Source organism: Coccinella septempunctata, chromosome 3 (genome assembly GCF_907165205.1).
Source record: "Coccinella septempunctata chromosome 3, icCocSept1.1, whole genome shotgun sequence".
Taxonomy (NCBI): Eukaryota; Metazoa; Arthropoda; class Insecta; order Coleoptera; family Coccinellidae; genus Coccinella; species Coccinella septempunctata.
In genome coordinates, this window is record NC_058191.1 from 42958055 (window position 1) to 42976091 (window position 18037).

Below are 18037 nucleotides of genomic sequence, written 5' to 3' on the forward strand. Positions count from 1 at the left end.
ATGTAATTATTCATTTTATGTTTCATCTGAATCTGAGCAACTTATATTTTGGCTACGTTTTTCAACAATTCGAAATATTGTGAATGAAGAGGACGACAAAGAATTTCTTCCTATTTGGATACCCAAAAAGATGGTGATAATTGGGTGTTTTATTCTAAGGAAAGATCTACAACGACAAGTTTGGAATTATAATTCGAAAACACCTCAGTATTGACACACTATCTACTTAATTATGGGAAAATTAGTTTGGAATATAACAGGGGATGGGAGACTCTTCAAAATTTCAAAATCAATGGGTTAGAAATACAAAAGAGTGAACGTTATAACAAGTGTCATAACCTCACGTTTTTGTCCTATATAGTTTGGAAGGTATCAAATTTCCAAGACCAACCAATTGCTTTTATGAAAGTGAATGGACTAAAATAGCTCTAAAACTCCACTGAATATGTTTTGCATTTTTCAAGCATTCTAATTCTAATCTGCTCTCGATACGACAAACAGTTCTTCCTCCTCTATTTTATATACCCTTCTGGAAAATATGGAGTCTTTCGGAATCCGAAATGACCAGCTCAAACGCGGATAAATAATGAATATTCCACTTTGCCAGGCCACTTCCAGACGGGGTATATGGCTAGGCGAAAACCATTTATTCGGTCCTGGAATTTTATGACCTTGTATAGTTGTTGGTTGTAGCTCCACCAGACTAAATGCACTCCGCTTTTGGTGGGTGAATTTTTCAGCAGGATGTCTGATGAAAAATCCATGAACTAGGATGCCTCCCTTTGGAATTGTCCGAGGAGACTGTGACACATAATTTTCCGGTCGCCAATAACGAGTTAGAATTTCACTTCATTCTAGATACTTTACTAGTAGATGTTTTCTTCCTTCATCATCATTTTAAAAAATGGGTGTGATGAAATCAATTTCATCATAGGACCCTCAACTTAATTCTCATAGAGCTCTAATTCGTATACGTAATGATTCGAAAAAGGACCCATTATTATCCCCAACAACCATATTTTTTTCCTAAATCCCCTAAGCATCCAACGCGTATAAGAATATCGATTACCTGTGGGCAAACCCCTCAGAATCCAACCTCAGACACGTTTTGTAAGAGCGAAAAATAAAGACGTTGCGGGTAGACGATGAAATGAATACTTTTTCGGTATTTCTCAATTAGGGGAGGGTTGTTTACAAGGAACTCACAAAAAGAGGGGTTGGCAGTGATACCAGACGACGATTTACTCGGGGAGAAATGAAAAACGTCTTCATTAAATGCTGCGCCACGTTGCTTGATCGAAGAATGAGGATGTGGATGTTAAGTTTAATTTCAACCTCGTGGAATTTTCATCCAGCGACGTGTTCGAGTGTCGGATCCAATTAATATTTCGAATGAGAGGAAAAATTGAGATGTTTGGTATTGAAAGATTTCGAAGAAATTTTTTTTAATAAATTAACCTCCTGTATCACAAAGCTTGATCGGGGAATCAACGATAAACGGATAAACCCTGTATGAGACATGATTTCATGATCTGACTCAAATTATTTTGTTCAATTTAAATACATTTTTAGGTTATATTTATATATTTTATTTTCATGATTGAATCTATGGAAATTGTTAATGATCTTTGACCAGATATTGAGTTGTGACTGAATTTTTAAAGCCTACTTTGATGTCAGTAACTTTTGAAGCGAATATGCATGGGGGATTTACAATAAATATTATTTTTCAATTAAAATTCGGTTTTTTATCCTCGTTCAACTAGTGTATGAACACGTTACGTTCAATTTTTTATGGCAGACGCTGGGTGAACTATGACAGATGAAAATCATACACCTAACTTTCGATGATAGGCCACAATAACCAATTTCAGCATTTTGAGTACTTAATTACTGAATCTTTGTGCGAAATTTTCAGTATTTTCCGAATTTGTAGATAATTCAAGCATCAAGCAAGCAGAGTTATCCACCAGATGATTCAATCAGCATTCAAACCCCATCATCCAACAATTTAATTTTCGTGTGTATTTTCTTTCTTTATCCAAAACTTGCCTTATATAGATGCAGCCCGTCTCGCCGACTGAATAACCAGTCTAACCTCGCTTTCCATCCATACACGCGAATTTCCCTCCATCCAAATCTGACTGGAGTGCCTCGATTTAAAATCCCCCAAATAACTGCAAACAGCCATGTGCATCCATCACTCGAGACGGAAGACAAAAGACGGGGTTGATTCCTAACTCATGGCTGATGCGATCGCACAATAATGTCGACCATGATGTGTTTTCACACCTTGTCTAACCCTTTTTAACGAGGTGGAGCCTGTTCCAATTCACACCTCGGGATCCATTCACATTGAGACTTTTTCACATTAGCATAGTGTGTATAATGCCTCTCTCGCGCTTCCACGAGCAATGCTCCAGATTGTTCATACAGGAAACGTGATACTGGCTGCTTGCTTGCTATGTACGATGAGTTTCGCTAAACAAGCCATCAAGGCATGTGTGTTGAGGTACTCTCGTCTGTCTGTCTGTCTTCGTTCGCACCTTCGTCGCTGGAGTATGTCCTTCAGTCATATTAGTACGTGAGAGATCGAATTCAGCATATTTCGCTGCCTATTGTTTGATGCTACACTGGCTCGTTTACGCGATATTCGGTAGGCGATTCAGTTTTTCAGGTTGAAAGGCCACATGGGCGTAGTGAGATTAGGGGATAAGGGATATGATCAACGAAAAACTGAGAAATTAGAGCTTGAAAAACCAGGAAATGAATCTCGGTGCTAACCTCACTTTGGTCAGTTTTGTCGGGAGTGGTACCTTCGTACGTTCCGATTAAATAAACAAAACGTACCATACGTTCGTATGCCACCTGTCGCAGTGGTTTGATCAAATGAAAATCAGCTTATTTTCTCCTCCTAGAGATTTGAGCATAGGAGCTTCGGAAAAGTTGTAATTTATAGTAGAAGAAAATTACATGGTTGGTGCATACGTATGAAGTACGTACCTAAATGAAGATACACATTATTTGGTAAAATTCCGTTGAAATTAAGTTGATCTGTTAAATTTTATCCTCCATCATTCAGTATAGTATGGTTCGATTTATTGTTGTCCAAAAGTTTAGATTCTCCTCAGGTTTAAATTAATTTAGGAACACTTTCAAAACGATATGGAATCGGTAGAGCAATATGTAGGTTATGAACTGTATCACAAATTTTTAGTATCTCTAATTTAAATTCAAATTTTGCTACCAAAAACTCTCGAGCATCAAATTTTGTCCAAATGGCTATCGGGAGCCTTCAAAACTCTCAACTCAGCCGGTTCTATATTTTTGGAAATATTGGGAAATTAATATTTTTGTCAAGCATCGTTGAGTGAGATGAGTACCTGGATGAATTACCGTTTGGTTGTAAATTTGAACAACTACGTGAAAATCCCAGGCTTTCCTCATGTTTTATTCGTTTTTTGGAATCTGCATCATCACTCAATAAGTCCCAGTTCTGACACATACCTATTTGGCATCACTGTTGACAGACCAACGTGTTTTTTGGATTGTACTGACCTTCAAACAGTACTTTTCGTAGCATTTTGATCGATTAGTTCAAAGGCTAGAGTGGTCCCAGTGTTGATATTTTCAAGAAAATGAATAGAAAGCAATTTCATATGTTTTTTGATGGAGAAAGATACTGTTGAAGACGAACACTACCTTGATGAACATTATATGGAAAATCAACTATTAGGTATTGACTGTTGCTTAATTTGGAAAAGGCCTTACAAGCACAGATGATGGTGAACGCTCTGGTCTCTCAAAATTGGCAGTTCTTCCAGAAAGCATAAGAAATGTTCACAAAATAGTTTTAAAAGAACGAGATGCTGCGTAAGATATAGCAACTTGAAGATAGCAGTTAGTGTCTTTACAATTCAACATGAAAATATAGGCTTGTGTTAGACCGAACAAAAAAGAATGCATCAACATTTCAGAGCTCCGTTTAATGCTTTTCAAGCGAACTAGAATGGATTTCTTGCATCGGCATCTGAAAATAGATGCAACATGGATCCACCACTATACGCCAGAATAAAAAAAGACCAGCTGAGTGGACAGCAGCCATTACAAGATTATGACGTCTATATTCTGGAATGTGCATGAAATATCGTGTCATTGGATAGCTTTACTGCAGAAATAACGAAAAATGGCCCCAAATGCAAAAGGAAAAAGGGAGGTATAACCAGGACAATGTCCTGTATCGATAGTTGTTGAAAACAATGGTTAAATTAGATGTAATACTCTTTGAATGACCCCAGCAGAAAAAAAATGTTCCAGTTAAACATTGAAGAAGTTATTGAGGAAACTGAGATCTATTTTAAGAGCGCAGACAAATCGCTTCATACAAAAGGTATAGAAAGATATAAAGGATAATATGTTGATGAATAATTTCCAAAAAACAACTTCGTTTTTCTTAGTTGAACCAGATAGATGTGTGATAAAAACACATTTAATAATTGCAATTTTCTGCCCTGTTAGATTCCACCAGTTCATGGATGTAACGAACAAAAATTAAAAAGAACCCTTTTCAAAGTGGTAACCCTGTATCCACGTCATGCCTATATCGGAAGAGAACGGTGGAAAATCAATATTCGAAAATTAACTTCCATCGCAGAGGGTGCGAGGGCTTCCCAGTGTGGTTTATTAAAATTTTCAATTATATTTATTCGAATTTAACGTAGTCGGCGGCGGTGCGGGCCGCAGTGAATGCCTTGACGCGCTGAGAGCGGCGTCGCCAGCATCCCGAACGCGAATTCTCCAAATTCTCCTCCACTTAATTTTGACCTCCCTCCCGGTCGATAAGAAGCTGTCGGGACTTCAATTACGGCTCGGTACGCTGAAATTAGACGAATCAATGAGATTCCCCGGCTTCATCTTGTTCGCTCATAAAGAGATCTATTTAGATCGCGAGTTCACTCTTCTCATTTGACCGATTCTTCCATATAAAGTGTGTATACAGGGTGAGTCTTTCAGTAGTAGATTCTTGAGATCGAAAGAAACACTTTTTTCCCAAAACATTTTTTCCGATACGGCCCTGATAAAAAGATATAGCCATTTTGGCCCCCGATTTCGTAAAGCTTGATCGGAGAATCAACGCTTGATTTACGGATTAAAGTCAATTTGTTTTCGATTGATAATTCAGTCATGATCACTCAGAATATTATTCTATGGGGTGTCATAGATTTAGCTAGTTATTCTGAAGTAATTTTGTTTTTCCAGTGGTGGCACAGCTCATGAAAATTTAAAATGGCTATTTCTTTTTATCAGGGCCGAATCGGAAGATGGTAGGGGAAAAAAGGGTATCTTTTGGCCTCAAGAATTTACTAATATCAGACTGAAGATGCTTAAAAGACATATGCGCAACCTTTCACTCTCGTAAGACCCAAAATCCTTTCTGTCTATATTTACTCTATACTCATTGTTGTCTTACGTATTTGTGAAGTAATTAGAAACTATTCAAAACCTCTTCTGTCGAGCAGGTAGAGCTTGTCAAGAACGTTGACATGTGTGTTATTTTAGTCGGTTGGAGAGACGCAGGAAAGGAAACATTCGTCGTGCCGTTTAATAAGTTACTTCTCATCTTTGACGACTCTTAAATTGGTCGTAGAAGGCTGATGTTGCCAATTATGCGTTTTCGGTTTGTTTTCATTGATTTTATTCCCAACTTCTAGGTATTTCGTACGTAGATAAGTGGGAAGAGAAATGGGACGCTTAAAATTTGATACTCTTGTCCAATCAAAAGTAGAATTACCTCGCGAGAACAAAAGTCTTGGGATTAGTAAACATAGGGTGGTACGTGGCGCATTCACCCTATCCATAGAAGGAATATATGGGAGGCACATTAATAATCCACGTCCAACAATTACTTGTTGCGACGATATCCGCTCGAAAATGAACAATTACTCGTAACCATGTCCTCTCGTCTCCCCACTCGGAACAAAATAAGCTAAAATAAAGAGAATCCTCGCTAGGTCGGCTCATTAGTAGGTACATAGACCATCATTAAATCCGGCAGAGACTACGTCGCGTGTATGCGGAAACACGTAGCGTTTCACCTACATTCCCGGCGATTCAGACAGCCTCGGGAGCTGGAGGAACACGGAAAATCGGCGAAATAAAAATGTTTTGCGTTGATATCGATCCGCAGTTGCGTGAAGGAGGAGGGAGGTTTTGGCTCAAAGCTGCCGTTTTTTCCCCGTCCCGAAACAAAGAATGGCTGTTTCATGCAAATTACCAACCAATTCTGGAATTGACTTCTTTCTGCGAACGCTCCGCAAACTCGGTTTTTCGATTCTCACACATTATACGTATGTATGTACGTCTAGACGGGGATCGCTCATTTCTACGATGAATAATGGATGAGACTGTGGGTTTTTTCGTCGTATTTTGTTGGATTTTTAACCTTTTTGTTCTTTATGCTGAGGGATTGAGCGTTGGTCAGGTCTAGAGTCATTCGGGGCAACTGTGCGCACTTTTGCCTTTCAAGCCATACCCTGTTTCAAATGTTGAAGCTAGGAAAATTAAAACATTTTCATGAGATAGAGAATTTTCTAACCTATAAGAAAACATCAAAAAGCAAACAAAAAAAAACGTTTTCTTTCCGCAAAAAAGAATTTAATAGAGAAAGTCCGAGTGCGTTCACATGCCCCGTATTGCGGGTAAGTGTGCGCACCCTCACGGGGTAAGTGAACGCAGTGCTTAGTGAACCACACAATCAAAACAAATTACAAAATAATGTCATCAAAATGTTACAATATTAGAGAAATGCTGTTTATTGTCAATACAGAAGCGCCTTTTTTACAAGCACTGTATTATTGTTCGTGCCACAATTCTTGGTGAACACAACACTTGATACATTCCCCTGTTGGTGGCTCTTCATATTTTTCTGAACAAATAGGGCAATATTGATCGAGTCTTAACCAAGAAAATCAACAATGTCATAATTTATTCCCCAATGAACTAATGCCCATATAAAGAATCTATGCGCACACTTACCCGCGCACACTTTCCCCAGTAAGCCAAAATTTGAATTGACGTTCTTATAGAGTTGAGCAGCTAAGAGAATCTAAAATTTTTCATTATATATTTAGATTAATATGTGCATGATAGAATAAAATATTGTTCAACTCTGTCGGGCTCGGAACTTGGACCTGGCAGAATGTGCAGAGATGCTAAAAATTAAGAAGAAAACTAGTGGATTTGATTGATTGCAAATAAAAAGTTAAAGAAACGTCGCACGGCGCACTCCTATGAAAAACTAATTTGGCGATTCTGCGCCCTTGCTTCACCCAAATGAACCCCTCTTTCATACATTGCATAGTCGAGATATAAGCACTGCGCACACTTACCTACTGCGCTCAGTTACCCCGAATGACTCTATGGGTGTTATGCGACTCAGAAACTAACCCTTTGAGCTGGATTTAATCTTCACTAACCTTTTGTGGAAGATTAACAGAAAGGTGACTTTCTGAAGTCTTGAAAGTCAGTTTGAACAAACCAAACGATTCAAATCTAACTCTATTTGTTAATACAATATAGACAGTAGTACTCTTGTGAGTAAGACGCAGCCACGACCTGATGCTACTCTAGTGTCCTAACACATTGAGGTCTGTTTCCATTCCTTAAAGACCAGTGTGTTCTTACACTGATATCAAGGTTTAATATGAGGCTCATTCTTGCGATTTCTTCAAATTGAGCCATAAAGTGTCATGAGCACCATATTTTGTGTACTCAAAACTTTTGCTACTCCACAAGGTGTGAACAACAATACTGAAAGTTTGATTCAAGTGCAAAAAGTAAGTTTTCTCTCAATATCCACTTCAATTTTTGAGCAGTATAGTCATTCGGGGTAACTGAGCGCAGTGGGTAAGTGTGCGCAGTGCTTATATCTCGACTATGCAATGTATGAAAGAGGGGTTCATTTGGGTGAAGCAAGGGCGCAGAATCGCCAAATTAGTTTTTCATAGGAGTGCGCCGTGCGACGTTTCTTTAACTTTTTATTTGCAATCAATAAAATTCACTAGTTTTTCTGTTAATTTTTAGCATCTCTGCACATTCTGCCAGGTCCAAGTTCCGAGTCCCTCAGTGTTAAACAATATTTTATTCGATCATGGGCATATTAATCTAAATATATAATAAAAAATTTTATGTTCTCTTAGCTGCTCAACTCTATAAGAACGTCAATTCAAATTTTGGCTTACTGGGGAAAGTGTGCGCGAGTAAGTGTGCGCATAGATTCTTTATATGGGCATTAGTTCAGTGAGGAATATATTATGACATTGTTGATTTTCTTGGTTAAGACTCGATCAATATTGTCCTATTTGTTCAGAAAAATATGAAGAGCCACCAACAGGGGAATGTATCGAGTGTTGTGTTCACCAAGAATTGTGGCACGAACAATAATGCACTGCTTGTAAAAAGGCGCTTCTGTATTGACAATAAACAGCATTTCTCTAATATTGTAACATTTTGATGACATTATTTTGTAATTTGTTTTGATTGTGTGGTTCACTAAGCACTGCGTTCACTTACCCCGTGAGGGTGCGCACACTTACCCGCAATACGGGGCATGTGAACGCACTCCGACTTTCTCTATTAAATTCTTTTTTGCGGAAAGAAAACGTTTTTGTTTGTTTGCTTTTTGATGTTTTCTTATAGGTTAGAAAATTCTCTATCTTATGAATATGTTTTAATTTTCCTAGCTTCAACATTTGAAACAGGGTATGGCTTGAAAGGCAAAAGTGCGCACAGTTGCCCCGAATGACTCTATATTAAAAGGCTTTTGAAGGAAATTCTATTCAGTGAAACGGATATAAACTCTAAATCAACCTTGGTTCCCCACTTCCACCGAAGAAAGCAGAATGTAAGGAAGAAGATTCCAATCTGTAAAGGGAGAAAAAAGAACAAAGCCTTTGTTGTTCCATTCGACGTCAATGAAACGCCCCATTATAAACAAACGATCCGCAATAACCCATAATTTCCGAATTCGTCCCCAATCTGGCGCTACTGAAGGAGCTCCCCACGATTTATAAGTAGTAAATTTCGGTTTTGTAATGTTGGTAATGCGGCCATAACATCCAATCAGGCCAGATTTATGAATAGAGAGGCTTATAAATCGTGCGGCGGGCGGTCCACAAATTCAATTGTGCCAACATAGTAGATTAAGTCGATTGATATTTTCCTCCACATTTCGACGAACCTCGGCCGCCTTGCGCAGGTTCATAATTCGGGGTAAACATTGCGGACGCAGGGTGCGCCGGTGGTAATCGAGTTAGGGGGGCCGATTATTGAAATTGATGAGATATTTGGGTTTCGACGAACGACGCCGATGACAAATTCGCGAATATGCATTGATTCGGTACATTACGCTGGGGGTAATCGGATTATACCCCGCTTATATCGTTGTCGCATCGTTTCATCCTTCTAAAAGACACAAAGAATCGAATATATCTCCAATTGCATAAACCAAAAGTGATTATAGAAACCTCTTCGAGTTCATCGTGGATGACAAGTTTTATCTGATCACGATGCCAACAGAGTCCTTAAGATTCTTCAGGCTGGTAGAACACAAGTGCAAGGGTCCTAAAGATGCTTTGCCACTGGAACTGTTCTTTTAGGACCTAGAATTGGTAGACCACGCGTGCTATAATGCCAGTATAAGACCCTGTTTCAACTTCTTTGTCAAAGAATATCAGTATCAGAGTTGATACTTGGTTTCGTTGAGAAGCCATCTTCGCACATGAAGGATGGCAACTCAAAGTCTTCGAGATGCCACAGGTACTTAGTTTAGAAGACGTCTCCATGAAGTCAATCTTATATCGAGTTCCACTTACTCGCGAACACAAGACTCAAAGTTTGGTATACCAGTGTATACATGTCCATATTAAGAAACTGTAGCTCTGTTCAAGACGTCCATCACAGATGGACTATGAATCTTAAGACATAGGTATGCGGATAAACGGAGTACTCTTATGATTTCACCCAGAAAAATTTCGTTTTTCTGGATGGTAATGCACTGCCACATTAATCCCACTAGGTGATTACTGCCAAAGATGAGCAGGGTATTCCATATCTAGCATTACCTCCCAATTTCCTAGAATCTAATCCAGCGCAAGAAGTCTAGTGAAAGGATTTGTGTAGACCTTCATCTGGACCATCTATAGTGGAGCAAAACCAAAGGTGAATCGATCAAAACACTTTGCGATTCGATTTGTTATGTATTTACTTAGATAAAACATTTTTGTAAGAGAAGAGTTCGAAAGTTGTGAGTACCTTGAATGAAAAATTTGCTATGGAAATCATACTATTGTATACCTACTCTCTTAAATAGAAAGTTTCACTAGGATTTCGCCTTTTTTTTTCAGTCGGATAGTTCAAAGAATAACTGGTACAAATTGGCCAAGAAATTGGGCGCTCATTAGTAATTTGGTGTCATTTGCTTGACATCACGTCAAACAGACACTGGCGCCTGATATCGAATTTCGTCACATTGCATTTCCGTTGACTCTTGTTTTCTCAACAAGGGTAGCTCGCCGCCTGTCATCTTATTGTGTCTTTTTACCATTTCAACATATTGCACATTGTGGCATTCTCGACACGATGAAGTAATCCTTGATCGTCTTGGAAAATATCGAATAACCATAACGAGAGGAATAAGTCTGATGAAATTATTATCGTAGTGGTTTGAAAACTCCACTTTTAATTGGATAATACACCTATAGATCAGAGCTCTAATAGAATCATTGAGGAAAAGAATGATATGAGTTCGGTTTTTCAATTTTTCATCAATTAGACCTGTCGTTTTCACATTACTGGATCTATAGAAAATATGTAAATGTCAAACATCACGATATATACAATAAATTGGCACAAGTTCACTGGTATAGATTTAGCCATAGTTGCACTTTGTATACATTACATCATATGAAATATACACACACACATATAAATTCAAAATAACACGTTGAAAAAATCATCATATGAAAAAATGACATCGAAGAGGAAAAAATGGTATATTTCAAGCTCCAAGTTTCATCGGCGACAGTGAAAAAAAAAATATCGACAACGAGCAACCTCGCTGGAGCTCGTCAAAGGGAATCCTTGGGGAAACTTGTTGATCAAATAGAACCTTTCAATCGGAGAAAATGGATGGTGTTAAAGAAACACCCTATTAGTCGATCGTTATTTTATTTGCGGCGAATACTTTCCAGATAAAGACCCCGTCGTCGTACAAGACACCCCCGCTCATCGTCATATTTAGGGATTATGAGAGCGGGAAAGGAGAAAGCATCCCCTTGCGCCAGAAGCTCATTATCGGCATCCCCTTGCCAACCCGGAGTTGTTCCGGAATCTCCGGACCCCACAAGGGCCATAGCGCCATTCACCAGACCGCAGTCGCCATGTTGACTCGATAATATTCGCCCTCGAGTCGATATTTACTGAAGGGCTCGAACTTACGCCACGAAAAGTTTCACGTTATTCGGTCCAATTTTTAAAATGAAACTATTTCGTATCTAAGATCAGCAGGAAACAGGAGGCATCACAAACTACACCCATCTTTGAAAAATTTCAAATGAACTTGTCCCTCTGCAGTTTTTTCTCTGAGCTCTTGTGACTATTTCAATTAGAGTCCTATCGAAATCATTTCTCCATATCTGATTAGTTGCACCCATTTTTAATCGAATTTTAAAACTGAGAACCTTTACGTCTTTTGAAAATTCTACTTTATTCATCAATATATACTGTTCCAAGAGTGCTACATTCATTCCAAAGCTTTTCTAACGTTTCGATACCCTGTGTTCGAAGCGATTTGCTTTTGGCCTCAGAAAAGACCTCAGTTTCATCGTTTGAACCGAATTTCTTCCACTGGGGCATTTTTTAAACGTCCGGTATGAGCAAACGCTAAACAAAGTTGCGGATGCTTGAATTTTCGAGTAAAATTGTAAAGACTATACCATCTGATATATTTAAGTTGAGGGATATCTCCCGAAGCTTCGTTTTTCGGTCTTTTGAAACTATTTTGTGGACATTTCTGACAAGTACTATTTGAAGATCAGTACTGCCCAAAAATCACGTGAGTCTGTCAACAATGTCCCATAATATGCCTCATAACTTGAAGATAAACTGTTTTTTGAACTCTTCAGTGGCGAATTATTTATTATATGATTCATTACCATACAAATTTTGTGAAATAAGGGTAAAAAGACCCTTCCTTGTTTAACTAACATTCCCTTATGGTGCGAATGAATAAAATAAATATAATTTCCGGAACATCGATCCACAGATCCCAATTTAGGGATGAAATCCTCAAAAAAAAAACCTAGCACGAACGGTATCCCAATCGAACGGTATAATTTCCAGCCGGTTAGGCATATTTAACAAACACTCGACGGAGAGAGAGAGAGGGAGAGCCGAATAGAAAAAAAAAGGACGTTTTTCCCTGATAATTTGGGCGGAATTTTGTGGAGTCATGTAGCCAAACCGCTCGACGATAAGCTCGAAAATCGGCCCGGAGTGTTCTCGGTATTAGCCGGGTCAATTAGGAGGTTCAGGAGGACCTGGAGGCCACTCGAGGATGCTCGGAAGACGACGAAAATGACGAGCTGAACACACACACGGGCTCACTCAAGACGTCTCGGCCGAGAGGGGATGTCGAGTGTGAGAATTTTCGAAGGAGATGAAGTGAAAATTCGTCTCTGTTTTTTAACCTCTCGTTATACCAAGCGTCTGACGAGTTTATCCTGCGGATCTGATGCACATCAATTTGTCACAATTCCTTCAAATATTATAGATGAAATATCTACTATATAACAGTTCCTGACAGCAATAACTCATAAGGTTCAATCTTGAAAGAGTTGATAGAAGAGAAACATGCAACACTTTCTGACAACTCTCAAAAAATTTGGTTGGTTGTTGGTATAGATTCTTTCCTTTCTCAGCTCAAACGTGTTCCAGGTTTCAGAGAAAGAAAAATTGGAGATGCACACACTTAATGGCCTAAATAAGGTTATACCAAAGGGTACCAAACAACAAAAGGTTTCACTCTGGTAATTTACAAGGAGAGACCTCGTCTTCAGAAATGCAACCATGACAATGTGCTATTTAGAGAAATTACAGAATATAATTGTACGTGGAACTTGGAATTTATTCGTATAGAGATCTTCCCAGTATTGCTTAAAAAAGAAGCTATACCCAAATTCATGAGTGAAACTTGGTGCTGTTTCTCTTAGGTTATACCCCTTACTGGTTGACACAGCTGAAAATTAGCTGAGGCTTAAAAGAGATATCATAGGAAGGCTTAGTAATGCCATAGGGAAACTTCACTATCGTCCACTCTTCAAATTAGTCCTGCACGTTCCACGATAGCTATGATGTTGATTTTTATTAGTACCCAGCAAGTCGATGAAGTATACTTTCGAAAAGTTTAGCTCTATTGTAACTATCCATTCGTTTCTTTCCATCTTTCTGTAATATTCTGATACAACTCTAGGAGAGCTCTTCATCTCTGTAAGCTATTCACAAATCAATCACATCCACCAACAGAACGATGTTTGAAAGTCTTTAACTCACTTCTTTGTTCGTCTTGAGTTTCGCACTAATATTTTTCGTACAATACTCCCAATTCCGTGTACTTGCCAATTTACTAAGGTAGTAGAAAGTTTATTCCAAGTAGCATAGAAGAAGAACATATTATTGAGATTATCATTAGACCTAAGAAAATAGTACCACTCTTCATTCTTTGTCCTCTCATGTGCCGTACCATGAAATTCCTCCAGCGATAATTCAAAAGCATTCCATCACGTGTGAATATCTACTCCATTGTCTAAAACTAGTCCGTCTCTCTCTCTTCAAATGCCACTAATACTATTTTGATTCACATGACACCCTTTATGAAGAGTTTATAAAGGAGGAAATTCGATATACATTCGCTTCACAATTAACTCCGCCAACCATTCTCGCAGAGAATGAATACTAGCTCAAAAAATTCCTCCGATTCTTCTGCGTTGAAGAACTAGGTCGTGGATCTGAAGATGGTTCGTAAGAAACGAGAGTCAATTCGAACATATTCGAATGAAATTTCCACAGACGAAGAGGAAGAAGGAATAATAAAAGTAATCCAGTTTAAATTCAAGTATGAGCCCAAAATTCGGCCTTTATATCTTCGAATGTCTTCCGAAGGAAAGAACAGTTCCTTATCTCGAATATCTGCTCGAAAAACTCAACAAATTACTCGAAGGGTATCTGCATCCGAGAAATTAAAAGGTGGGAAAATCTGGAAAGAATAATATAATGTCCAATTTGTCCGCCCATTATATATTTTCGGTCGATTAGTTATTCTTTGAGGGCCGCGTATAGTCGCAGTAATTACGTCGTAAAAAGATCGTTTCCTCCTTTTCATTTTTTCCACATCGGAAAATTTCTCGGCCTCGCTCGATTCTTCCCAAATGGGGGCGCAGCAGTTCCTTGGCCCGGGAGACGCGCGCCTCTAGGCCCTACTCCAATTATAATATTATCAAGTTATCAGAGAGAAACTCTAATTGTCACTTTGGTTTTGGCGTCGAGGAAGTTGTAGTAGCTGTTGAACGATCAATTATAGGGATTCGAAGATTCGGGAATTTCGAGGGATGATATTTTCGGGCCGAAGGAGACTGGATTAATTCGACAGTTGTCAAGCGGTTGATTGACTGTTTTCTCTCTTCAGCGAGACGAGTTGCTCGTCTCGCATTTGACGACGTTTCTATACGTGGGGGGAAACTGGAAGGTGATTTAAAAAATAACAGCAGGTCCTAAGATGAGATGGAAGTATATACAGGATGAATTTTATCACTTGTGTATTTAATATGTGACATTGAAAACAGAACGCCGATATTGATGAATTTTTGAGGAAGAATACCTATACTCCATTCACTTTTATTTGAGCACTCGGTTGGCAATGGAAATTTGACACATTTCACTCTGTATAGTACGAAAATGTGGAGTTATGAAGATTGTCAAAACATTTTTGGGTTTTAAATCAACGCCATGTTTCCCGTTCTACGTAAAAGTTTCTGTTATTACGTATTTTATCACAATGTCGAATCTCTTCGGAAAACATGTGACGAACATAATTGAAGTTTATACAAACTGATTGAAGGCATACCAAATCCAGTTATTTGCATGGAAAATCAAGAGATCAGTATAATATCATAATATGCATTAGCTTGAGGTGAGATAATGTTCGTTTTCTTCTTTGGCTAAAGTTTGAATACGTTACATCAGTTGTAGATTTCAAAAATATTAACCCGAAGATGAAATGCATATGATGCAGTGGTTGGGAATGGATATCTCCCGAAGGAATTAACAGATAATTACCAGAATGTTAAATTCTTCAACAAAAATTATCTTGCATTAATATAAGTAAAAGGAATTAAAGGAATGTTTCAATCAAGATGAACTTCACCTTTGAACAAAAATTTCACATGAATAAACAATTAACAGGACAACTGGCGCGTATTTGTGGCTGTTCATCTCAATGCATTGATATAATAATAATAATTAGATATTTATTGGTACCTTAAGACATTTACAATGTATAGGACAAGTCAAATGAAAAATAGAAAAATTTTCGGGAACTTATTCTACGATGACATTCATCGAAAATCCTGTAGTAAACTTTTCGCATAAATTCACTCAAACATAAAATTCTCAAATGCCACCACTTTTTTGGGTCTCCCAGTAGAAGGAAATTCTTTGTCATCCTCTTCATTCACAATCTTTCTGATTGTGAAAATATTCAGCTAAAATATAAGTCTTTGAGATTCAGATGAAACATTACAGAAATTCTCTTACATTGAATATGTTCGCTACCATCTAACGTATTGTGGATTTTAGGATATCAGGGTATAACTATTTGCATGAGCGGACCTGAAATCCTGTCCCTTTTTTCAGTCACTTTCGGCATTTTCATAATAAAAATTGATATAAGTTGTGGCAATGGCGTTATGACATTAACGACATTTCATGAGTGCCAACCTTACTCCGTTCTAGTTACAAAAACTTGAGAAAATTATTTCACGGCCAACCGACTGCTAAAATCAATCTGAATGGAGTATAGGACTATATTTGTTCTAGTCAGAAGTAGGAACGTTCAGTTTTACAGCCAAACCTACTGAGTGGTTTACGTGTTATCATCTATGTTTTCACAGAAAACTAAGTGAGTGCTGGGATCATCTCGACAACTATAAGACTCAAAAAAAAGTCTTCGAAGATCCTCGATCTTTCTTCCGGAAAAATTCGATATCAGAAAGCAGATTACAGATATCTTTATTCGTTATCGAGGTACAGAGCTATTCTGAAAAATGCTTCAAATATCTTGCTATCCTTTGGTTTATATTCAAGATATAACTTTTTTTTCAGTAACTTTTATCACGACGGAAAAATCCCATTTCCTTGAAATGAAAAATGCTCAATTTAATTGTTATTCCGTAATAATTCGCTGGTGAAACGCGAAGCACGAGTAGCATATCATCCGAACCCTAATATAATTAAGCGTGATATAAATCGAATGCATCCTAAATAGGCGTTTTACAAACGATGCGTTTCATGCGAACAAGTTTGCCAAAGGGGGCTCCAAAGTACATTTTCTGCGCCATTTACCAAATACGTTAGACAATGGTCCAGCGAACCAACAATAACGAATATTATCATTTTTATATGAATTAATGGTTGCAGTTTTCTGGCCGCAGGACCGTAATATAGGATATTTCAACACGAAATGGGCTGGCTAAGGAAGATGATCATCCTATTTACGAAAAATCTAGCAATTTCAGAATCAATTCGATAAGATTCGTCGAAAAATGCAGAATTCATAAGGTCTACTCGAATTATTCCAACCATGAAGCAGAAAATCTCTTATAAAAATCAGAATCATATTATATGAAATTGCCAAAATTGGGTAGATTCGTGGCCTTTTCGACAAATTGATGCCAGAAATATGCCAAAATATAATAATTACATCACAATGAGTAGAACTTCTTTCATGGAAAACGATGGAAACTCTTTATACCTATTTGTAATCTTGAATACTCTTGAAAAATATGTTAATCAATCATCTTCAAGAAAGTTTCAGATGCAAATCATCATTCAATCAAAAATTTCGGGAACCATACATCGACTAACGATATGACATTTACAATTCTACTCGTGAAAATCTTCCAGTTACGACCCTGTCCTGTTCGACTACTAATAGACATCCCTCTCTCTACATACCGAGAATGTTTCGGGGATCGATAATTCAATTAACTCTTTCAAATGATGAATTATGCAAATGGCGGGATGGGAACAAGTGTTGAAATTAAATTAACTTTTAACTGGTCATTGGATGCTCTTAAAGCTCGGATATTCGAATCCGAATCGATGTGACGCTTGTGCATGCTAAGTCGTCGCCGATTAAATAGAATGTGATGAAGAAGAATTTACCTGGCAAACATGGCCCAGGTCCAGAGGAACTGAACGAATTTTTGAGCTGGGTGAAACCTGAAACAAAAAAAGGACATTATTATTTTACTCATATACTTAACATAGGTTGTTCCATGTACTTAATTCAAAACATATAATTCATGCGGTTAATCAGAATCACAAATAATCAGCAGCACCTCATTATCGATAATTATAATCAGTTTCTGCGTGACACATGCCGATGACATACCACAATAAAATCGAGAATCGCTAAAAGAACGGACAGACGTGAATGAGAACCCGTTCAAATCTTGTGTAGTACGCTACCGAAGGGAAGATAGATAGCATTCAGGCTAGCCGCAAGGCGCGAAATTTTGACAAATGCCCTTTATTCGGAAGAATGGGACCACTTAAGAAGGAGTGGCTGAGCTGGCAGGTCAGGTGTCCGATTCTATCTCACCTACAACACCTTTCGTGAATGGCCTGAATAGAACATCCAGAGTGCCTGCTCATTGTGCGTCGATTTTGGGCGAGAGAAGAGTGAATGAAAAAAAAAGGGGGA

General features: G+C 38.1%; 2 protein-coding genes across 8 annotated transcripts in view; one reads left to right on the forward strand and one right to left on the reverse strand.

The window, feature by feature from the left end:
* Nucleotides 1–18037, forward strand: part of LOC123310517 — a 111237-nt gene that overhangs the window by 58443 nt on the left and 34757 nt on the right. The gene's annotated exons all lie outside the window — the stretch shown is intronic.
* LOC123310515 (visual system homeobox 2-like) overlaps nt 1–18037 on the reverse strand; it is a 78952-nt gene that overhangs the window by 42421 nt on the left and 18494 nt on the right. For both annotated transcript variants that reach the window (XM_044894015.1, XM_044894014.1), the window contains exon 2: nt 17497–17553. In XM_044894015.1, coding sequence (XP_044749950.1) covers nt 17497–17553 — 57 coding nt within the window. The remainder of the gene's footprint in view (nt 1–17496; nt 17554–18037) is intronic.